At 39.5% G+C, this 24756-nt stretch overlaps 1 protein-coding gene across 1 annotated transcript in view; it reads left to right on the forward strand.

Annotated features, from left to right (window-relative positions):
• IntS10 (integrator complex subunit 10) overlaps positions 1-24756 on the forward strand; it is a 124804-nt gene that overhangs the window by 45363 nt on the left and 54685 nt on the right. Inside the window, exons 6-7 of the mRNA XM_068379564.1 lie at positions 12211-12341; positions 18451-18566. Of these exons, the coding sequence (XP_068235665.1) occupies positions 12211-12341; positions 18451-18566 (247 nt within the window). The remainder of the gene's footprint in view (positions 1-12210; positions 12342-18450; positions 18567-24756) is intronic.

Below are 24756 nucleotides of genomic sequence, written 5' to 3' on the forward strand. Positions count from 1 at the left end.
ACTGTTAATATAGCTAACACTATTAATAGGTACATTAGTGTATGAGTCATTAATTGGGGTCGTTTTATACCGACACCCTTAGCTCCGCCTTGAGTTATGCTTAGCTCCGCCTTGAGTTATGCTCCGCTATAATGGATACTCATTGGGTGAGAACTAGTTAACGTACAGGAGCAGACTTTTGGAGTGCAACGGTGAAATCCGGCACTCGGACTCCGGCTGAAGCCTTTTACACACGAACCTTTGTCATGTTTGATCATAATTACACCGTTACGGCCGGCTTCACGGGAGATAACACAATCATTCATTGAGGTTAATGTTATCGTACCGGAAACGGTCACGATATCACGGTGACGGGCCTTTGCTACCGGATCTCCGGTACAAACAGAGATCAAGCAGACGGCCAGAACCGGAGTTAACAATGTGATACCGATGAAGACTTCACAGTTTCATTATTACAGTCCCTTTTTCATCGAATCTCCGGCTTCACTGGAGATAACACAAACATTCAGTATTAGAGAATGTTATCGTACCGATGAGGATCACGTTTTCACGATGACGGACCTTTGTCACTAGTTCTCCGTTACAAACAGAGATCAATCAGACGATCAGAATCAGGGTATGAACCCTTTTTCATAAATAATCACAATATCGTTATTACGATCCTTTTCATCGAATCTCCGGCTTAACCGGATATCGTACAGGCGATCAGCATTGAGGTTAATATTAGTTTTCCTCTGGTGTTCACGTTGTCACTATGACGGACCTTTGTACCGGGGATTGTTACCGGAGCTCCGGTACAGACAGAGATCACTCAGACCACGGGTGGCCAATCTCTTGTTTTTGCTGTAAAGGAAAGGATTTATCATGAATACAAAGTAAACTGTACTTACTTTAATGACACTTTGAATTTGCGTTGGTAATATTCATTAGTTATTCTTGAAAGTCCAAATAAAAATATATGAACATAACTATGCCTATATTTATGCAGATATTTAATTCTAACTATGTATAAATATGGATAAATATCCATACAACATCGTGTTCAAATAGAAATAAATTGATTATGCCTATATTTATGCATTTTCAATTCTAACTATGCCTAAATATGAATAAATATCCATACAACATAGTGTTCAAATAGAAATAAATTGATTGTGCCTATATTTGTGCATATTCAATTCTAACTATACCTAAATATGAATAAATATTCATACAACATCGTGTTCAAATAGAAATAAATTGATTATGCCTATATTTATGCATATTCAATTCTAACTATGCCTAAATATGAATAAATATCCATACAACATAGTGTTCAAATAGAAATAAGTTTCCACTCAGTACTGGGAACCAAACGTTGGCCCCTTCTAATGAAGGGCCGGGTCGAGACTAACCATGCCATGAGAGGCTATCTACTGTTCCTTGAAACTCTGGTCAGTGAACAGATGAATCAATAGAATACTAATAGCCAGTAAATAATGTTAGACCCGGTTCTGAACGTCTGAGTCAGGGGTGGCCAACCTGTGGCGGATGCGCCAACAGTGTCACATTTCATGAATACAAGTGTCGAACTATACCCCAAAAGATAGTACATTAAATGATTTTTCTTTAAAATTGATTTTTATGAGTTATACAGCTGATCCCAGCCTGTGAATAGGATCACTAACCAAAGTTCAAGGAACATCCAGACTTATGTCCCCTTTCTTTTACAGAAGGTTCGCCTACATGGTTCCCGTCAGGATGATGATGAATCTCTCTGGCCTGCAAGAGAGGCTCTCCGCCCTTGGTTATCAAGGTTGGGAAGAAATGCTCCATCTGAGGTCCCTATCTCCTCAGAGTGTCCTCTCTAAGGTTGGACGACGACCCCATGGACGGGCAGGTAGGTGGGGATGAATTTTGAGCCTTCAGCTTTGCAATTACCTACGTCACCGACCTAGGACCCTTAATGGATCCTGATGTTCATGTTACCCTGCATAAACCGTGACTGCTAAAAGCAACACATTCTAGGGAAAACCAAGGGGCTATGACGGAGCTCAAAAGTATGGTAGTGAGTCGGATCCGTTCAGGAACTCAGAAGTTTCCCCCTACAGCCCCAGGCATATCGAAGTATCCTCCTTCGATAAAAACAACGCATAGAGATTTGCCTTACATGTTCCATATATAGATGGTACCATAAATCTGGATGGCATAGACTTCCTCCCTCTGGGGGACCTAGAATTTACTCCCAGGTACTAGAATTCCCGTTCAACGGATTCGTTCGATTGAAAGAGATTGCCTTGGTTAGGTTAAACAAGGTACCGAAGGTAACAGTATTATTTCCTAAAGGGCAGGCCCGATCTGTCTGGACCAGGATGTTGTCAGTCTGGGGGGTACGATAATTCCAAGATCTGCCCTTCCAATTCGACCTACACGTTTGATGGTCTGATCGGGTTAGTTGTGGGAAATACGTTCTGTCGGAGGCCTCTATCAGACAGGAATCGATAGTCGGTTACCCACTCGTCATCACAGCCTCCCTCTGATTCGACGTCTATGCATCCAAATCCCCCTCATCAGGTGGTCTACCTCACTGATTCTCCAGGTACACAGCCCAACCCCGTTGGGATGTTTTACCTGCATACAGCCCTAGATCCGAACCCTCAGGCTCCTCTCGTGGACACCAGAGAGGAAGCTACAGGAGTAGAAGACAGTCTCGCCATCGAGACGGACCTAGAAAAAAGGGGGCTCGGAGAAGGAAAGTACCTAGATTCACCCCCTCACAACACGGTGGTCCCGGTAGGGGGTAGACTTTACCACTTTTGAGACCATTGGACCTTCGGTCTGTGGGCTCATAGCATAATCTCTAAAGGTTTGAGGTGAAAATGGCCACAAGGTCCTCCTCCTCCACCAGTGACCTTCTCCCAGAAATCCACTCCCATCCTGGAAGAGTACACCACAGGGTTACTCAAGAAGAAGCAATCAAACGGGATCGATCACTGAAGTTCCAAAGCCACCTGTTCACAATTCCGAAGAAAGGCTTGACGGCATTGAGAGTGGACCTGGACTTGTCAAGCTAAACTCTTACATTCTCTGCGACAAGTTCCGGATGTTGACTATCTCTCAGGTACGGACCTTACTTCCCCGTAGGACCGTCACCACCTCTGTCGATCTTACCGACGACTATTATCTTGCGCCTTTAGCTCGAAACTTCTCTTCTTATCTGGGTTTCCGCCTAAGCAGGAAAGCCTTTGTGTTCAAGACATGCCCTTTGGCCTCAACATTGATCCCAGGATATTCACGAAACTGGGAGAGAGAGTGTTAGAACAACTCAGGAACCAAGAGATACAGATCATTGCTTATCTGGCCGGTTGGCTCATTTGGGCCCGGCCGGTCATAGAAGGCAACAGAGCTACGAAGGAATTATTTCAATTTCTCGACAACCTGTGATTTCGAAAGGTCCCACTGCAAAGCACACGTTGTCTCTTCCTTCCAAAAGGTAAGAGGAATAGTTTCCAAGATCAAAAAAAAAAATTTTCTCAAACACAAACAGGTGTCCGAAGAGCCTTAGAAAGTATCCTCGGACTTTTCCAATTCACTTCAGTAACAGATCTAATAAAAGCCAAACTCAAAGACATCAATCGAGTTTGGAGAAAGAGAGCTACAGTACCTATAAGTGACATGGTCTCGAAGATCCCCTCTGTCTTGAAAATGAGACTACGCCCATGGTCCGAACTGAAAGACCTCTCCAAATCGGTTCCTCTACAATTCTCACCTCCACAAGTGACATTCCATACAGCCGCGTCTCTAAGTGGATGGGGGGGATTACTCCGAACATCAGATGTTTCAGGTTCTTGGTCACTCTCCATGAAACAGTCCCATATCATTGTTCTCAAAGCCATGGCAGTGTTCTTGACCCTGAAGAGAGACTCTCCTCCGAGGTCGACCCACATCAGAGTAGTGTCAGACAGCACAGACGCAGTACACTACGTCAACAGGGGAGGATCCAAGTCACCCAACCTGAATCAGATCCTGGTCACTATCTTCGCCTGGGCAACAGAAGAGAACTGGTTCCTGTCAGCACCTCACCTAGCGGGAGGCCAGAATGTGAGAGCGGACTCACTATCCAGGACGGATCCACTGGAGTCAGAATGGTCTCTAGACATAATTTCATTCCGGTGGATACTCAGGCTCGTTCCAGGCCTCCAGGTAGATCTATTCGCAACTCAGATGAATCACTAACTTCCTTGTTATGTGACCCCAACCCTGGACCCTCGGGCTTATGCCATGGACGCATTACCCCGGGATTGGAACCATTAGAAGAAGATTTCCCTATCTCCCCCAGGGAATCTTCTAAAAACTTTTACACAAACTACGCTCCTTCCGGGGCGCAGTGGCTTTAGTACCACCTCACTGGCCAAGAACAGTTGGTTTCCTCTCCTCCTCGAGTTGAAACTCAGTCCCATCCGGATCCCGTTCCTCAAACTGACCCGAGTATCCAAACTCACTGTGTCAGATTACTCAAGGATAGCCAAAACTCTAACTTTGTGGACCACAGGAAGTTGGCAGCTCGTAGAGATGCAAACATTGAACCGGAAACGATCTCTTCATCGAATGGGACAAAAAGGGACTCGACAATTCGCCAATATGATTCGGCCGTTAACAACTAGTAGGTCCCCTAAGAGTGCAGACCATACTCGTATGTCCCCGCATTTAGCCATCTCTTTCTTGAGGTTCCTATTTGACAAAGGCCTAACAGTTAGCACTTTAACCACCATCAAGTCAGCTTTGAAGAAGATCTACCTTGTTGGGTTCAACATTAACCTAGCTGATTCCTATTTCTCATCAACCCCAAAAACATGTGCTAGGCTTCGACCTTCGGTTCGGCCACAAAAGGACTCTTGGTCTCTGAACGGTGTTCTCAAACTTGCGATGGACACGGACAATGAATCCTGCTCTTATATCACTCTTCTTAGGAAGACTTTATTTCTAACGGCTATGGCCTCAGGTGATGGAACATCAGAACTAGCAGCTCTCACGAAACCCGGAAAACATAGATTTCCTCCCTTCAGCCGAAGTACTCCTTTTCCAGACAAAGCTTCCCTAGCTAAAAAATGAGGATCCGCAAAATAGGTGCTCCTCTCGGAAGATTATTCTTCATCCCCAGGATTTTTCTCCGTGTACAGTCACACTCTCAAGCCCCTTTTTAGCTAGAACTGCCACCCGCTCGTCTGGCCCCTTGGTTATCAGGGAACAAGGAGGTACTATTTCCATTCACGGTATCAGGCAACAAATCCTCTACTTCATTAAACATACTAATCCGGAATCATTTCCCCAGGCTCATGATATACGGACAGTAGATGCCTCCAACAATGACTTCCAGAACAGGGACTTTGATGATTTTAAAAAATATACGGGTTGGAAATCCCCTATGGTTGTCAAACGCCAATATCTAAAGATCTTACAGGCCCTTAAATACCCGACGATGGCAGAGGGGAGCCTTATCTCTCCCCATTAATCTCCTCTTCTTCCTTTCTTCCATCTCTTCTCTTCTCCCTCCTACCCGCCACTCACACCACGTCGCCGCTCTCCTTGGTAGTTCGTTAGCCCTATGATATTTGCCATGTTTAATTCCTATGGTTTAACTGTTATTGTAGTTACCGTTCCTTTAATGTTTAGATATACTTAGACATGTAAGGTTTGATGCCTTTTGCGATTCGACACTCAGTTGGTTCCTTGTCGTCATTATTATTTAACCTTACGTTCCCTATGTCATTTGGCTGGTTGGTAATTGGACGATTACTTTATTATATCATAGTATTGTCGTACATGGTGATTGTATTCTCCTCATTATGTTATTAATTTATTGGGCTTGGAAGGCATTCTCTGGTACTTTTTCGCCGGCCGTCACAGGTCGACCCAGAAAAGGGATTTTGACGAAGGAAAAATCTATTTCTGGGGAGAGACCTGTGACGCCCGGCGAAACCCTTCCCGATTATTTTTGTACGGACCCACCCTTTTCCTTGCCAAGCCATATGTTCTTGCAGAAGGATGACCTGGTGAGCGCGAGTGGTAGGTGTCGGTAGGGTAACCCAACTGTATTCTCTAGGGCCTGTCACGGCCCTCCCCCTTTGATGAAGGGATTATCTAAATGGAAGACAGCCTGTGAATAGTGTTTTACAAACGCCCTTGTTAGATATACGACACCAACAAGGTGCTCGCGCGAGGGTTGTAACCTCTGCATTCCATGCTTTTAATTTTCTCTGGTATATTTGGAAGATTTATATCAGAAAAAGTACAAAGAAGGACTTTTTCGCCGGCCGTCACAGGTCTCTCCCCAGAAATAGATTTTTCCTTCGTCAAAATCCCTTTTTTAGATACTGATTATCATATATTTTACTTTTCAATGGGAAGATGACCAGTAAAAACTGGTAGCCTACTATTTTATAAAGTTCATGCACCTAAATATAAAGCTACTAACAGCATAAAGCTAGATTCACCAGGGGTTCTGTGGGGAAAAATTTCTTATTTCATACTGTACTAGGCGTTCTGGTAGATTTTCCTTCTGGTATTGGAGATGGTCAATCATATTTTTCATGTTTTAAGCATTTAGATAATATTATCCAGTAGGAAAGTGCAGAATGAACTTCACTCCAACTTTTATGGAACCGTTGTATTCATTATGGGCTTCATTCTTAGCTTGAGTGGGGACAACTTTTGGAATAAGTGATTTGGATTGTGACAGCAGTTCCACTTAATTATTTGATGCAAAACTTGATGTGGGCTCAGACTTATTGCTTAGACTCTAGTGGGTGGTAGATCTTCATTAACAAGTCAGTAACATTGAAAATGCAGTTGTTCCGACACTGAGTACAAACTTTTCACTATTTACAGTGATTATCTTTCAGTGAAGCTGGAAGACTAGCCATAAGACTTTGAAGCAAGATGGCAACTACGGAAGCCTCTACTTAGCGGGGGAGGATTGCCGTCGCCGAGGCCAGCACGCCCGCTTGCCACTCCATTGCCGATGTGCTGTGGACAACGAGAGTTCTTGTCACCTCAGGACCTCATTGTCTTCTAGGAACCACAGTCCCCTTCGCCCATTCAAGGGTTCCCAATTCCCACCGTCAGGAAACAGGGCTCTCCTTCCAGGAATCGACAATCTTCTCACCATTCTGCTGCTCTTGATTGCCACCTGCCAGCTCCTGATCGCCATATGCTGGTTCGTGATCGCCACATGCTGGTTTGTGATCACCACATGCTGATTTGTGATCACCACGTGCCGGTTCGTGATTCCCACGTGCTGGCTTGTGATCGCCACGTGCTGGGTCTTGATCGCCACATGCTGGGTCTTGATTGTCACATGCTGGCTCTTGATTGTCACATGCTGGCTCTTGATTGTCACATGCCAACTCGTGATCGCCATGTGAAGGCTCATGATCTTCTAGAGCCCCAGACCCTTCCATGATGTCTCTTCCTTCAAGAGACCTCCTAGGTTTACAATAATGTCCTCAAACATCCAGCAGAACTTCTCGCAGCTTCTGCTCATTCCTGCCGTCCTGACGGTAAAGCAGAAATGAGATTGAGGAATCCTACTCCTCCTCGTGCAGATCTCAACCACTGTTGTACAAGCCGAGGCTTAGATTCCCTGCAGGAGTTCTCTGTGATGCCAAGGTTCCAACCATCTCTTATTTTGTTTGTCTCTCCGGAACTTGGGCCAGTATCCAGACCACCAGACTAAGAGAGGCTCAGGAACCCCCCAGATGAATTGCTGATGCTTCGGAGAGAGTCTAAGGATGCAAAGACCATGCTGAAAAATGTAAAGGCTCGCTGGTCTTCCCCTGCAGTAAGAATGTGTGCAAATCACATTCCCTCTGTTGATGACCTCGACCCACCTGGGCTTCTGTGGGTGAGAGCTTGAAGGTGGAGGATGATTTGGATATGGAAGATGACTATCTCCCTAGGGCTGCTAGCCCTAAGTTCTACTCAGAAGCCAAACAGAGAGAGTCCAACCACACCTTCTGACAGGTCCTAGCCAGCATGAGAGCCATCAATGGGTTGGCTGACCCAGAAAAGGCTCCTCTGGAGGACAAGAACAGTCCTAGACCATGGCTATGGCACCCAGACACCTCCAAAGGCCAGTGATGCACGGCCCTTGTCGAAGAGGTTGACAGCAGCCAGAAAGAAGGCGTTCTCTCAGATCGCCGGCTCCTTTAGTTTGCTTTTATTGGGCTCCTCCTCTATACTTCGTCCAGCAGAGGAGGTATTACGAGGTTTCGGACAAGCCCCATCCGGTTTTGCCTCCCAATTCCTCTGTAAAGTCTCACTCAATTGGAGTTTCGTTCAAGAGACTATCTGGGTCTCAGCCTCCTTTTTGGCATCTGAGATCCTAAACTTGAGAAGGTTATAAAGTATGCCATGCAGGCTACTTCGTGGCTGGATCTGTGGTTGTGATCAGTGGGCCACCTTGTTAGAACTGAGGATTGGTCCAAGGATTCTACAGGGAAGTCCATGGAAACCTTCCTTTTATTTAGCACCCACACCATAGAATTCCTCACTCACCAGGCTGTTAACCTGTGGCCGAACACTATAGGCAACGAGATACCGTGATCGACAGGTTCCATAGGCATATCCCCCAGGCTGAGGTTATCAGACTCAGAAACTCTACTCTGGACGACTCTTCCTTGTTCAAACCAGAAGAGGTTGAGAGGGTGGTAGAACAGTGGAGGAAGTCGAACTAGGACTCTCTTCTCCATAGGACCTTGACATCCAGGTCCCATGAGAAGGCTCCAACAGTGCCTAAGAAACAACTGCAGACATCTAAACCCTCGACCAGTAGGACAGCAGGGTCTTCTAAGGAGGTGTCAAAACAGCCCTCTCCTGCTAAAGACCAAAAGGGCTCCAAGTTCTCCAGAGGAGGCAAAGGTAGTAGGGGGTTGCTCCTTCTAGGGAAGGCAATCCTCTCACCTGCTCATTGCGGGGGAGATGCTTGCAACGCCGCTGGCAGAAGTGGCTGCAGCACGGTGCTGAACCTTGGAATCTCTTCCTGATTCGTTCAGGGGATAGTGTCCCATTCATTCAATCTCTCCATCCCCAGACTTGGTATCCAGTTCCATCGAGCTCCTATGCGAAGAGATCCTCATAGGGGCTGTCCCCTCGGGCCAAACCCAGACCATGTTGGGAAAGGGTGCTCCTCAATAAATCCTCCAGGGATCTCCAGGCTTCTTCAGTCGACTCTTTCTTCTGAAAAAGGCACCTGGAGGCTGGAGACCAGTCATAGATCTCTCGGCTCTGAACAAGTTTGTTCTTCAAACTCCTTTCAGAATGGAGATGGCAGACATGGTCAGACAAGCGGTAAGACCACAGGACTTCATGTGCACACTGGATCTCAAAGACGCATACTTCCAGATCCCAGTCCTTCCGTCTTCAAAGAGGTATCTCCGGATCATACTCGAGATCTGGCAATACCAGTTCAAGGTGTGCTTCAGTCTTTCCACAGCACCACAGTATTCACGAGGGTGTTTGCCCTTGTGTCATCTTGGGCTCACAGGATTGGCATCCGTCACCTATGATACCTCGATGATTGGCTAATCCTAGCAGAATCAGTGGCAACCCTTCTTCAGCAATGAGACAGACTACACAAGTTTTATCAGGATCTGGGGATCATAATAAACCTAGAGAAGTCATCTTTGCTCCCCTCTCAAATACTGATATACCTCAGTATGATCAAAGACACCGAACTTTAGGAAGTTTTTCCATTAGGCGACAGAGTACACAGACTGAGGAAGGTAGTAAGCTTCTTCCTCAGACGTGAAGATCTTCCAGCCCAGCAGTGGTTATGTCTCCTAGATCGCTTGTCATCCCTGGCCCGTCTAGTGACAAACAGCCACCTCAGAATTTGATCTCTTCAGTGGCAGCTGAAATCCAGGTAGAGTCAGAACACCAACTTCCCGGATATGTTAGGCCCCATGGGACTAGAGCAACTGACTGACCTTCAATGATGGGTGGTAAACGAGAACCTGCCCATAGGGATAAATTTCCTTGTCCCTCCCTGAAATTGATGCTCTTTTTGGATGCATCGAAGGAAGTCTGGGGGCCCCATATGTTGCACCACATGGCCTCGGAGCTTTGGTCTGAGTTCGAAATGTACCAGCACATAAATCTCTTAGAGATGAAGGCAGCCTTCTTAGCTCTCCAACAGTTCCAACAGTTCCTGGCAAGGCACTCTGTGGTGCTGATGAGCGACAATGCTACAGTAGTGGCTTATGTAAACAAGTAAGGCGGTACCTTTTCACAGCCCCTATGCCATCTAGCAGTGGAAATGTTAAGATGGTTAGAAGACAACTCTGTCTCTGTCTGCTCGCTTCATTCTAGGCTAGAGGAATGTGATTGCGGACAATCTGAGCTGAGCAACTCAGATAGTGTGCTTTGAGTGGTCCTTGAATTATCTGATATCCAACAAAGTCTTGTCTTTGTGGGGTTCCCCAATTGTAGATCTGTGTGTGACATCCCTGTACTTCAGGCTGCCTTTATGCTGTTCTCTAGTCCCATATCCTCAGACTCTCTAACAAGTTGCATTCTAACACCAAATAAGAGTTATGGTTGAGCTTCTAGAGATTTCTAATGAATATATGCACTTAGGATAGACGGTAAGTGTTTTCCCTGGACACGAGACTGAAATTAAAAGAATGGTAAACATGGAATGGAGAGCATTTGTTAAACAAAATGAGATTAGGAAAAGTAAAATGCCTCTTTCCCTAAAAAGAAAATTATTTAATGAGATGGTCCTACCAGCATTAACTTATACATCAGAAATTTGGAGCTTATAAAAGCCTTAGGACATAAGGTAGTTAGTACTTTCATCCATTAGAGACATTAACAGACTCAACAATGAGAATACATATATAGACATCATATTTATACAGGAGAAGGGGTTCCCACAGCTGTCAGTTTCTTGATAATTCCAGAAAAGTCAGATTTTAGGTGAAAGAATAGTACCGAATTAACGGAAAACATACCAGGGCATAGATTTAAATTTTGATCTCTGGTACATGAGATTAAAAAGGATTCAACCATATTCCTTTGGGTATAGTCATCTACATGGATTATTTTACTCGTCTCTGACCAGCCAATTGTGTAACTAAATCTTAGCCATTGGAATCCCAAGGCATTATAAAGAAAACCCCTAGAAACAGCCACTTTATGGTGTTTTATTCAGACAGAAATATCTTTGGATGTTTGTCAGACATAGAACAAGTTACAATCTGAACAAGGAAGTCCTTTCACCATATTAATTCAACTGAAAAGTAGATACATTTAAAAGAGAATTCTATGAGGTCAAGACTCAAGGGCCATAAACTTTGTTCTAAAGGGGATGTATGTGGAGTCGCTATTATTATTACTATTATTATTATTATTATTATTATTATTATTATTATTATTATTATTATTGTTATTGTTATTATTACTTGCTGAGCTATAACCCTTGTTGGGAAAGCAGGATGCTATAGGTCCAGGGGCTCCAACATGGAAAATAGTCCAGTGAGGAAAGGAAACGAAAAATAGAATGTTTGAGAACAGTAACTACATTAGAATATCTCCTATATAAACTATAAAAACTTTAACAAAACAAGAGGATGATAAATAAGGTAGAGTAGTGTGCCTGAGTGTACCCTTAAGCAGGAGAACTCTTAACCCCAGACAGAAGAAGACCATGGTACAGAGGCTACGGCACTACCCCAGACTAGAGAACAAGGGTTTGATTTTGGAATGCCCTTCTAGAAGAGCTGCTTACCATAGCTAAAATGTCTCTTCTACCCTTACCCAGAAGAAAGTGGCCACTTAACATTGATAGTGCAGTAACCCCTTGGGTGAAGAAGTATTGAATGGTAATATCAGTGCTGTCAGGTGTATGAGGACAGAGGAGAATATGTAAAGAATAGGTCAAACTGTTCAGTGTATGTCTAAGCAAAGGGAAAATGAACCATAACCAGAGAGAAGAATCCAATGTAGTACTGTCTGGCCAGTCAAAGGACCCCAAAACACTCTAGTGGTAGTATCTCAATGGTTGGCTGGTGCCCTGGCCAACCTACTACAATACCTAGCACCTGGTGTAAATATCATAGTTATAGCTTGACAACTAAACTGTTTGAAAGTCCCCTTAGAGTAATTTGTTTGCATTTTTATTGACGAATTAAGAGAACTAAGTATGTTCACCCAAATACTACTTACTTTCAGTTTGTGAGCTACTGCCCAGACTTCTTCAAACACGGGGTTTAGAAGTACGACCAAAGACACTTCATAATTTACTATCCAGGGCTATCGAATTCTACATAGCATATGTAACAACACCTCCCAAAGTTATGCAGGTAAGGAATCTTTGTTGAAAGCGATGCATTTTGTCCTAGAAATCTAATACAAAATATATTGCTCAGGTTAGTATTAGAAATAGAGAATTACCTCATTCTTTTTTCTCCTTTTGGCAAAATGATGAGTAGACCAGTTTTATTGAACATGGAGAATGCTTGAAATACTTTATTAACCGTTTTACCCCCAGGCTATTTGGAAATTTCCAACCCTTAACCCCCAAGGGTTATTTTTTTTTCAAGAACATTTTGCAGTATATATTTTTTTAAATTGCTCTAACAGCCTTAGTTTTCGTCATAGAGAGGTCAGGTTGGTCTCATTCTCTTGGAAAATGCCTGAAGTTTCTCAAAAAATTATCAAAAACATGCAAAAAAAATTTAAATACCATTTTTTTGCAAGGACGTACCGGTACGTCCATGGGGGTAAAGGGATGAGTTTTGTGAAACGTACCAGTACGTCCTTTGGGGGTAAAAGGGTTAAAATAAAGATATTATTATTATTCTAAGATATTTTAACCAGACCATAAATAATTTATAGACTTGAAGGATTAGCTTGAAGGGTGTGCTCAAATGGGAGTTGAAAATAGGAGAGAGTTAAATGAAAATTAGACAGCTCAGTGAAAAAGATCTGTTGGACCCTTAAGTTGTCTGAATTATATTTGGCAGTTTGGTCACTTCTATTTAATTTAACCCTTTTACCCCCAAAGGACGTACTGGTACGTTTCACAAAACTCATCCCTTTACCCCCATGGACGTACCGGTACGTCCTTGCAAAAAAATGCTATTTAAAATTTGTTTTGCATATTTTTGATGATTTTTTGAGAAAATTCAGGCATTTTCCAAGAGAATGAGACCAACCTGACCTCTCTATGACAAAAATTAAGGCTGTTAGAGCAATTAAAAAAAAATATATTGCAAAATATGCTTGAAAAAAAATAACCCCTGGGGGTTAAGGGTTGGAAATTTCCAAATACCCTGGGGGTAAAAGGGTTAAGATTTTCAGGTTTCCTTTTTGGATTGTAATCAAGCATTCTTCCTTAATAGTTTACTATCTTGTATTCCTAATTGAGAAATACAGCGGACAGCCTTCCTCTAGGGACATGACCTTGTTCAGGTCCCCCAAAGAAAGTTGATTATAATTCTTCAGATTAACTTCCTATTCTTTAACTAATTTTTTCTAAATTATTTAAATTTTGATTATCTCTTTTAAGCTTTAAAATGATTAATGTGGCATTGTTAAATGAAGGTCCATCAAGGATATCTTTATTTACCTAATTGATGGTCAAATTCTAAGGACTTCAGAACATTTTGATTTTGCTCATGTTATTTATTTTCAACAGGACTTCTGATAATCATTTGCCTACCTTGGCAAAAGTATTTGATTCAATAAAGCTTGTATTGTTGTTTGCCAAATTCCTTGCTTTTCACTTCATTCTCCTATAAGCTTATTTCCAGTTTTATCAAGTTGCATATGGCTGTTATTGATGGTGCAACATTTGACCATTCCCCATTTCCAGAGACGTACTTTAGGGCTCTTTTCTTTCACCTTCCCTTTTTTCTCTTTATCATTGACTTTTTCATGTCTATCTTTTTTCTTATTCATGATTTTGCTATAGATTCAACCTTCCCCATTTCTTCTTTTGCCTTCCAGTCCATCGATGTCAATTGCATTCAGTTTTGAATTGCCCTATCATCATATATTAACTCTGATAATTCTCTTCTTCCAACCAATTATTCAATTATATTCAATGAAAATTTGATCAAATTTCCATTTTACCTGTATTTTGGTCATTGATGCTCCTTGTAATTTGTCTTGGTGAGGTCAGTGTTTAAATTGCTAAATCTGTCACTATAAATTAGGATTTTGATGTAAATGCTTATTACTTTTTATTTAAATATTTTAAAAAGTATTATGTGCAATATTTTGTGTATAGAGTATTGCTTTTCTGCTTGGGATGATAATTATGTGGTCTTCCTTAGTAGGGATGAATCGAAGGCTATTTGATCAGTGATCTTAGAGTTAAGTTAAAATCATCTATCGGTGCAGTAAGAAACTCTGCCCGCTTCTTTATCATAAATATCTTTTAAACCTGATTGGTTGACAATAATTTCACAACCTTGGTCAATTATCATCTTATGTATTGTAGGCTTTGTAGCATTGGTTGATTTACTAAGATAGAATAAAAGTTATCCCAGGAAATAAACAAAACTATATAAATAATCGCTTTAGAAATGAAGAGGCGTACAGTACATAACTGATTCCCCGATAGAGCCCAGTTTGCTTAAGCATAGACTTACTCAGTCATTTGCAATATTTGGGAAATCATCCATCATAAGCCTATATTATTAATTTAATATCATTGGGTAGTTAGACCTACACATCAACTTCTCTTATTTTGATGTAATAACTGGACCATAGACCTGCATATCAAATTCTTACATGTTGAAGGAATATTATGGTCCTAGGCCTGCACAACAATTTCTTTTGTCTGCTGGCTTTTCATTCCAGATGGTTTTAGCAAGACCGTATAATCTTGATTAAAACATTCATGTTACACATTGTGCTAAATATCGGTGAACAAATTTGAGGAGATAATCATACTGGAAACAGAACAAATGCCCGGTACTGCAATAAGCTGCCAAAACAAACTATGGTACTTAACATTGGTAAGGGTGAAGTAGCAACATCAGTCATGTTGAAATAACGAGAAACTCTTCGAAAAACACTGTGTAAAAACAATCTCAACTTGCGAGCAAGTCCAAAATCAGAAGGATGTCCTAGAGGGCGTGCGTGGTAGGTGTCGGTGGGGTAGTTCAACTATGTTCTCTAGGGCCTGATGAAGGGATTATCTAAATGGAAGACAGCCTGTGAATAGTGGTTTTCGCACGCCTTTGTTTAATACACGACACCTACAAGGGGTTCGCGCGAGGGTTGTAACCTCTGCATTCCATGCTTTTATCTTTCTCTAGTATATTTGGAAGATTTATATTAGGAAAGGTACAAAGAAGGACCTTTTACCGGGCGTCACAGGCCTCTTCCCAGAAATAGATTTTTCCTTCGTCAAAATCCCTTTTATGAATAGACATATGCTTAATCTATAATGATAGGACATCATCTGATGAATATCCTGAGACATCAATGACTATTAGAATAACAACACCCATATCAACAAAACAACTATAACAGAACCATTACAGCTATCAAAACACAGCAACTACAGCAACCATGGCAACAAAAACCATTACAAGAACAAACATCAATAATGATGTCCATATTAATAACTGCAATAACAACCACAACAGTCACTTGAGTAACAATAAATACAAGGAAAAAACCTACTAGGTGATTTAATTAAGATCGGCCCTCCGTCTTCGCCGGTTCTGTTTTTATGGTTTTGGTTATTCGCGGTTCAAAGATCCATATAATATTTAAATGAAGTTTCGCTTATTCATAGTTATTACTGCTGCGCGCAGCCCAATGCTTTCAAACCGCCCATGCTTCTTTGCATCCTACCTTTGCCCTGCACAATGCAGTAATGAAAAACAAACAAATATACACATGATTTAATAACCATCACATATAGTCTATTTAGTGATAATCCCTTTGCTTAAAGATATTGATAATAAAAATTGTTATAAAAGTTCCATACATCTAGTATATTTAAGTAACATTTGTTATGTAATATATTGTTTAATGAAAAATTTCTCTCTCTCTCTCTCTCTCTCTCTCTCTCTCTCTCTCTCTCTCTCTCTCTCTCTCTCTCTCTCTCTCTCTCTAAATTATAAAGGTTTTGAAATTGAATTATTGTTATTTAATTATTGTGTGCTTGAATATTTTTTCTACCAGAAGAATTGTTACATCATTGAAGAGAAATAAGGAAATTAGAATTTAGGCTTATATAAAATTACGATAACTGGTAACTTCCTTATTTGTTAAAGAACAATATTTGTACTTTGTTTTTAAAGAAAGCTTTTTAGAATTACCATCACAGGATGATATAAATTTTGTCAATTATACTAAACTCTAATTTTGATTTTTTAGTATGAAGCATCACGATCAAACAAGAAACTAAATTTCCCTTTACTGGCAGCCAGTTCAGTTAACTCGTTAATCAGTCAAAGCCGTCAAACCTTAATTTTTCATGACCGCCAGTTCTTACCGTAGTGTTTACTCACAAATTGGAAAGGAGTGAAAAGTAGAGTGGGACATATTTCTGGTTCTTAGGTTATGCTGTGTTTAAAGAGATTTCTTTTTAAAAAAGTCCAAATTTTTCTATTAAGAAATAAAAGAGATAAAGGAATAACGTTTATTCATAAAATAAACAAATTGATGTAAGCTTTTAGGGGAGCATAGCTAAAAATAGAATACAGTAGGCCAGAAGTTCCTTGGTAGAGCTTAAATACTACAGCTTTCAGTGACGGGAAAGAATATCCAGGTTATAAACAGTAGATTTGTCTATGGAAAATCTGCATTAAATAGAATTAACAGATAAAATATTGTTGGAAATACTGAGAAAAGGAAATAGGAATAACCACTAATAAGAAAAGGTATACAGTAATGAACAATAAAAATAATGAATAGCAAATGAAAAGTTAACAGCTAACTTTTCTGAGTTTAGTTAATTTATGAAATTATTTCAAATATCTATAGAAAAATTATCTGGACTCCTGTAATTCAATGATGGACTGTTACCATTAATATAGACCAATTGAGTCAAGAGTTCTATTTTTTTATACTGTATCTTAATTCTATAGTTCTCCTATCTTTCTCCTCTATTGGCATTCCACCTCCATCAGAGTGTGGGAGTCAGCAAATTAACCATCAGAGGAGGTTTATAGAAATAAATGAAATCTCATTGATAAATGTTTTTATTTCTAGACTCACCTGATATTCACATACATGACCACCCTCCTCCCAACTGATTTGTGATATTGAGAAGATAGGGAATAATTTGACTTTGAAACTGAAAAAACAAAGAGGCCCTGATGTTTCACTTCTTGCCATTAACTGCTACTATTGATCGTCTGGTCTTTACTAAATTCCTGTCGATGCAAAGGAAAGAAAATGGGAAATTTTTATCTCTTTGAGGTAAATATCAATAAACGAGTATAGAAAAAAAATTTTGTATTTGCCTTTGCCAAAATCAAATATTTTGCAAAGGGTATGTATTCACCCTTGTCTCTGTTCTTTTGTTTGTTTTTTTGTTTACTTGTGAGCAACTTTACATAAAAATTACTATACTGATAATGACCAAATTTGGTAGTCATGTTGGGTATGACCCAAGGATGAATCTAATATTTTGGATAAAGTACATTAAAGTTCAAGTACGCAGTAGTACTTTGAAAATAATTGTGTTAAGTAAATGGCAAATTATTTGTTAGTTTATTTTTTGTTTGTGAACATTACACAACGACTATTGAACCAATTTCAACGAAACTTGGTTGACATGCCGGGTATGACCCAAAGACAAAACATAGGAGTACAAGTATGCAGTGGAGTTAAGAGCAAAATAAAACTACTTGGTGTTGCAAAGGCATGCTCTCTACTGAGTGCCCCTCTAGTTAACATTCTGTTTTTGGCCCTGTAGCTTATGAGCTCCTGTGGGGTAATTCCTTTACCTGTCTAGCAACCTTCCCATATTTTTTGTTCCTAATTACAAATCCTCCAATTGCAGAGTTCAGTGACTGCTTCCATCATGTTATTATCAAGTTTTGGAAAGTTCATCCTGCACATGTTTTCCTGAATCTTGCAACCTTTCTTTGTTGAAGAGTTTGATCCTTTTCTCTCTTCAATTTTTAACCACACCTTTCTTCCTTTTTATCAGTTGTTGTTCTCATCTTTAGATCTCGACTAGAAGTGGGCATTGGGTTGCTCATCTTAATGGCTATTGGCAGGAATGAAAAATGAACTTTGTAGTCTGGTTAAACTGTATTTTAATAATAACAACTAGTTTAATTGAGACTTGAAACTTAAATTGACCTAGTTCTGCTACTATTCAGTTGTGAGCATCATCATCCAATTATCGTGTAAATGATAATGTACTGTATGGTGTGTATACGGTAATTTAGATTTATGCATTTTAGAATTTATATTGATTTGGATCTATTATAGGGTATTCTAGACAGTGATGGTAAAATTGAAGATCCCTGGCAACAACTCTTCTCTATTGTTCAACTCATTGGCTGGAATCTTGGCTGGGACTTATCATCAGGATTTGCAAGTACCAGGTCAGTAAATGTACTATAAAGGTATGAAGTTATAGTAGTATATTTCATAGCTCTTAGAGTACCAGATCAGTAAATGTATAGGTATAAAGATACAGTAGTATATTTTTATTCCTCAAAATACCAGTTCAGTAAATGTGTTCGTATTAAGTTACAGTAGTATACAGTATTTCCTTGCCACTGACAAGCAGTGTTTTTTATGATTAAGCCATATTTTTCAATATTCATGCCCAGTAATAAGTAGCCTTTATCAGCTGTGCAAATGATGTTCAGTCACATTGAAGCTCAAAATGAATGATCCTGGTTCAAGTGAACTGACTAGATCTAGTTAATGGTCTGTACCTCATTCCATCATATTTCTTCCAAGGAATGAGCAAGGGCATGGATGGTAAGTGGTAATATTCCCTTATGATTAAGAGGTACAACTCACAACCTCTGGTTTGGAATTTGGGCAATTCAGGTTATTGCATTTTTGGCTAGGTTGTTTTATTACAAAAAAAGTCCTGATTATATATTTACACAAGTGCATCTGGTCCAGTATTCAACCCTTTTCTGTCCTTCCTCAAGACTACTGTATTTACTTTTTCTTCAAAATTCCAGGGACGCTATTTATTTTGGTATCCCATATATAGTACAGTAATCCCATTATTTTTTATGATTTCCTGAGGAATAGATTATCAGTTTTCTTATACAGTATTCTCTATGGTATTCGTAAGTAAACGTGTGCTGCATGTCTCTCTAAGGTATGTTCTTTGTATTTCTTTGTCTGTTGGTTTATGTATTCATGTACAATTTTTATTTGTTCCAACGTGGATACAGACTTCCGAGTCATTTAAATGGGTTTACTCCCAAGCCGATTTACTATGACCAGAAAGGGAAAAAGGTCCATAACTGGCAACCATATACAGTTACTAGGCAACACCAAGGCTGGATAGCACACTTATGCCTCTGAGAGGCTGAGTCACTACTCCTGGTTGCCATCTTGGATGGATCTCCATCCTAACATTATGATCACGACTCCATGTTGGATTACCCTTTACAGTGCTTTTTTTCTTTCCGAGATTTTTTTTTTAAATTGGTGACTTTTCAGGTACTATGCGTTAAGTACCAAGCAGACATGCCCCAGCCTTTATGGCTACCGATATGGATCCTTCATGAACCAAGTTGAGGTTGATCCGCATTCCTAATGCCTGACCTGCAGTGGTAAGCGGTGTTCGTACGATTCACCTTGAGAATTTTACAGGAGGTGGCCACCTTTCCAGTGGGAGAAGTTTTGTGCAATGTCACAAGAAGTGAGCTAAGAGGGATAGACCCCCTTCCACATCTTCTTCCGTTGAGAGCAACAAGTGTAAGCTCCTTCATGCAATGCATGATCCTCTTTCACTAGAGCCCATTGTGACCCTGGTAACTGAAGATGACAGCCATAATATTCATAATCTTCAGATTAATGAAACTTTTGTCAATGTTCTGTTGCCCTTAGGGGATAGCGAACATGAATCGCTAACAGATACTGAACCTTTAACTTCAGCCCCAGCACAGCCTCTACTGGATTAAGTTCCAATATATTTAGTATCAGATTATACAGATCTGAACAGATCTCCATCTCCACCCACAAGCGTGCTCAGTGATGAGCCAGATCTCCATCTCCACCCACAAGCGTGCTCAGTGATGAGCATTTTATTTCAGATTTTCAGAATCCAGGTGACTTCTCGCTTTTGGAGGATTCTTCAGGTAAAAGGTTAAAGATTTCACCCCATTCTTATCTGAAAACTCCTTCACAAGTGCCAAATGAGAATCCCTACCGAGAGAGCCCTCTTGAAAGGTGTTTACCGTTCCATGACTCATACATACGAGTCTGGCTTGCCTTGTACAACAAGATCCTTCTGCTATTAAACCTTTCCATGCTGCAATCCTATTCAATCTATAAAACAAACAGATTATCGTACAATAGCCTTCCTTCTTTGCGGTAGTTAGGTTATAGACACAGCCGTGAGAAGGGGATCTTCGCAAATAAATGCTGCACTAGGGTGGGCTAACTCCTAACATAAAAAGTCACTGCCCCTTGCCTCGAGCGGGTGCCTGGGCTGATGATTAACACAGTAAATATTGCCTAATATTGTTTAACTTTGGTTTCTACTACAGTTTATAATCATATGTACAGTACAGTACATTTTCGCACAAGTGCTCTACGTACTGGACACTGTAAGGTTACAGTACAGTATTGTGCTAAGGTAAAGTTTTTCAAGTCGTCATCATCGCCTTACTGTTCTGTATAACATAAGTTGTTCCTATTTAGTAATACCGTACGGTAACCTAATACTCACTGAAACTGTAGTGTATATTACTGTAATATATGTACAGTGATATCACTACAGTACAGCTTAACTGTGATTACTGTAAGTGTTCCATGTTTTCGTTCAGACGACTTAGCCTATGCGTTTTCTTGAAGCATAACGCAACTTCTTATGTGTTGTCTCTTGCGCAGTATGTTATATCTATACTTTCTTAAACAGAAATACAGCTTATTTTATAAACTATAATCTTAAATATCTTGATAATAATTGTTTCTTTTAAATAAACAAACAAAAACAGTGCATTCTATTACTTTTCAATAGGTGGTATCTCTCTCTCTCTCTCTCTCTCTCTCTCTCTCTCTCTCTCTCTCTCTCTCTCTCTCTCTCTTGAAAAAAGCTTAAAATATTTAATTTCGTTTCGGAAGCATTATTGCATTCTAGCACATTACAATTATTTAAAGTTCAAATGCTCTTTATTAAAACATTCATGTACTTTTTTTTAAAATTTGGGGTGTATTTTATCAGTCTCAGTATTTTGGGTGCTGTGATCAGATAAGCTGATGCACATATAAATCAATAACAAAGGGTATTGTTTATACTATTTCTTAACTTATTCAAAACATCTACTATACTGTATATAGTTAATATAGTATCACATAAGCTATCATAATTTTCATATAATACATTTATAACTCATTACAGTATTAGTTCTCTCTCTTATTTGATGGCAGGATACCAGAAAACTTCAAATCTCTCTCTCTCTCTCTCTCTCTCTCTCTCTCTCTCTCTCTCTCTCTCTCTTTTGTACCCATACATCTACATCACGCAAAACATACAGTGTAGTTAAATCATTACATTTTACTATAAATATTAGGTAAAGCAAACATTAAAATAGCCTACTCTAAATTATGTTGTACACTATGACATCAGAAATGGATCGCATCGGAATTGACGGGATCCATTTCGGATATCATAGTGTACACTACTGAAATATTTGTTTGTAAATTAGTACCGCAATGTAGGACTGGGTAATGTATACTGTACAGTTCTGTGTAACAGTAAAAAAAATTTATTCAGAATATGGAATAGTTTACCTAACTGTACATATGAAAAGACTATTTATCACGATAAAACATTGCATAGCCGTACATCTACATACGTCCATGGTCTCTCTCTCTCTCTCTCTCTCTCTCTCTCTCTCTCTCTCTCTCTCTCTCTCTCTCTCTCTCTCTCTCTCTCTCTCCCATGTAATAAATGAAATCTTTGTTTCTTTGCAAAGTTTCTATTCAGTATTCACTGGCAGAGCTGTAATAAATAATTTCCCAAGCTTTATAATCAAGTACCAAGGCTAAAAACTATGAAATATTGTGCATCGGCAGCATAAATGAAACTGCGGTTAATGTTATGCTATTGAACTCATAGTACATGTAAATAAAATGTGAGAGAAGCATTTCAAATAAGGCTATTGAAATTAGTATGCTATTGGAAAAATATAGAGCAAGTAATGATTGTTTCTTTTAGTAAATATGAAATGTCCTTTGGTAGCAGGCCTTAATATTAAGGGAGTTATTTGACCAGAAAATTGAGGTTGACGACGGACTACGCAGTTGATTTGAATGTAAATAATGCGTAAGATAAATTCTAAGACAAGTGCTTTTATTAGCCTTACGAGTTTAGCTGTAAATAGAATATGAATATTATATAGGGTTATTTTTATTCAGTGAAGAACTCTAGTTAGTTAAGAATACTAAAACGTGTAATTCACAAATAATGCATTGCTATTATTTGGAAGATTCATTACATAGGCCATGCCATTCATCCATGAGCCTCCACATAGGCGCAGCACTAACATGCCAGTTGCGAACAATTAGGCATAAGTTAAGTGCTCCTGAAATTTTATAATAAAACTACCCTTTAAACCTCTTAATTCCCTCTTTTCATTGGGGGATTAGAGTTTAAATTGTTATCACTATAATGAAGAATGGATGTTATTTTAATTTCGTTTAGTCTCTTCTTAAGTCTTTGATCCCTCAAAGACGTAATGACTGGATCAGACCAGTCTGATACCTAACCTTGTTATAAATTTCATTATAATATCATCCTTAGTGTACATTATTACGACTAGTAAACGAAAAAATGTATATCCAACACTTTCAAGATAATTTACTAATTTCTATTTTGTAATAAGCTGAGAAGTTTTTGAAATACTTTTTCATTGCAGTTATTGTAATGTTTTAAAAGGCTGCATCTAAGCAGAGAAAGCAAAGCTCATAGGTTACAGAGAGAATGATGACACTACTTTCACTCCAAACTTTGCTTTTGCTGCAACATACACAGTTTTTGTTTTACTGTATTAGGATTTAAATACCAGTAACTCATTTTGTGGTACAGTAACACAAATTCATTTAATTCTCAGTTCAGATGATTATTTCACGACTAACCTGCAAATTTTCAAGCCCTTACCTATCTCCTCAAGGGCTAACTAGTAATTTAATGCACTTTTCACTAAAAAGTGTAGTTATACACTGTATTTAACAGATCGGAGTTCTTCTCACAAAGCATCAAATTTTGTATTTACTTGACTCTTCAATAGCAGTAACATAGGTCTCCCACATTTTTAGCCAATCTTCTAACCACTTTGCATTTGCGAGGCTTAAAACCGACATGGTAGCCTTGATCCTTATCTCTCTACTCTCCATAACATAAGTATTCCAAATATCCACTTATCCCTTATTTGCCAAGATGTTAGTTTAGATATTTTAGTAGTCCTCTCATGGAATACTGGTAGGGGTTCTTTACTACTTATCATTCCCATTGTTTGACATGGTTCAGCAGGTCTTTAACAAGTATAGGTTTTCTGCCAAAAGTATGACACTATTAGCTAATTTTTGGCCACAGAAGGCATAATTCACAGTGGCACCTGTTGTCGGAGTGTCCAAGAAGGTTGCAGAACAAAGCCAATATGTGCAAGCTGTTCTCAAATGTGACCCATCCATGTTATATCTGACTGCATGGAGAATTGTGCACCATATCTTCAGAAACCTGATGGTTTCTGAAACCCGCTAGTCTGCCTATTTTAGGCTCTAAAAAACAATCTACCAATCTTCACTATCAAAGCTAAGAGTTGGATATTATAAGATTTTTACGCTTAGTTTTTTATGATAAACTTTCAATTTCAGCCGTTAAGGGATTTAGATCCATGTTTAATTTTGAGCTCAAGCATCAGGAATTAGATCTGTCCCTTTCATGTATTAAAACAATTGCATTATATTCTTCATATCTGTTTGGATGTTGTTACTGTTTTAGAATGATTTATTGTTAACTTGTTCTCATCATTTATTTATTTCCTTATTTCCTTTCCTCACTGGGCTATTTTTCCCGATTGGAGCACTTGGAATAACATTACTTTTCCAACTACGGTTGTAGCTTGGCTAGTAATAATAATAATAATAATTGAGTATAGAAAGGCTTCCAGTCATAAGGTAAATTTTCTAAAATTTGGATGTGGTTTTACTGTTAAATGATCTGAATTTTGAACAGTTGAAATATTTCTCTTAAAGATCTAAAACCCTTTTCCTGTTGGCATTAGCTTCAGCTAAACACATTAGTGGGCTATAAATACTATCTGAGAAAGTAACCTTTGGGGAACACATGATAATTTTGTCCCTTTTGTCTTCCTTCAGAACAAAAAAAATATTTTAAGGCTAAGAGTTTGCCTCAATTTTTTCACATACCTTGTCTGAAATGGATGAAAGCATTTCAGCTGAAAACAGGTTTCTTTGTCCCATAGTAGCCCTTCAATATTATTTGTAAAAAAAGAATTTGGGTGCTAGAGATAGCCTACCTAATTTGCTTTGTTTAATTAAGGTTTCTAAGGAACCACTGACCACTGACCAAAA

This window comes from Palaemon carinicauda, chromosome 1 (assembly GCF_036898095.1).
Source record: "Palaemon carinicauda isolate YSFRI2023 chromosome 1, ASM3689809v2, whole genome shotgun sequence".
NCBI lineage: Eukaryota > Metazoa > Arthropoda > Malacostraca > Decapoda > Palaemonidae > Palaemon > Palaemon carinicauda.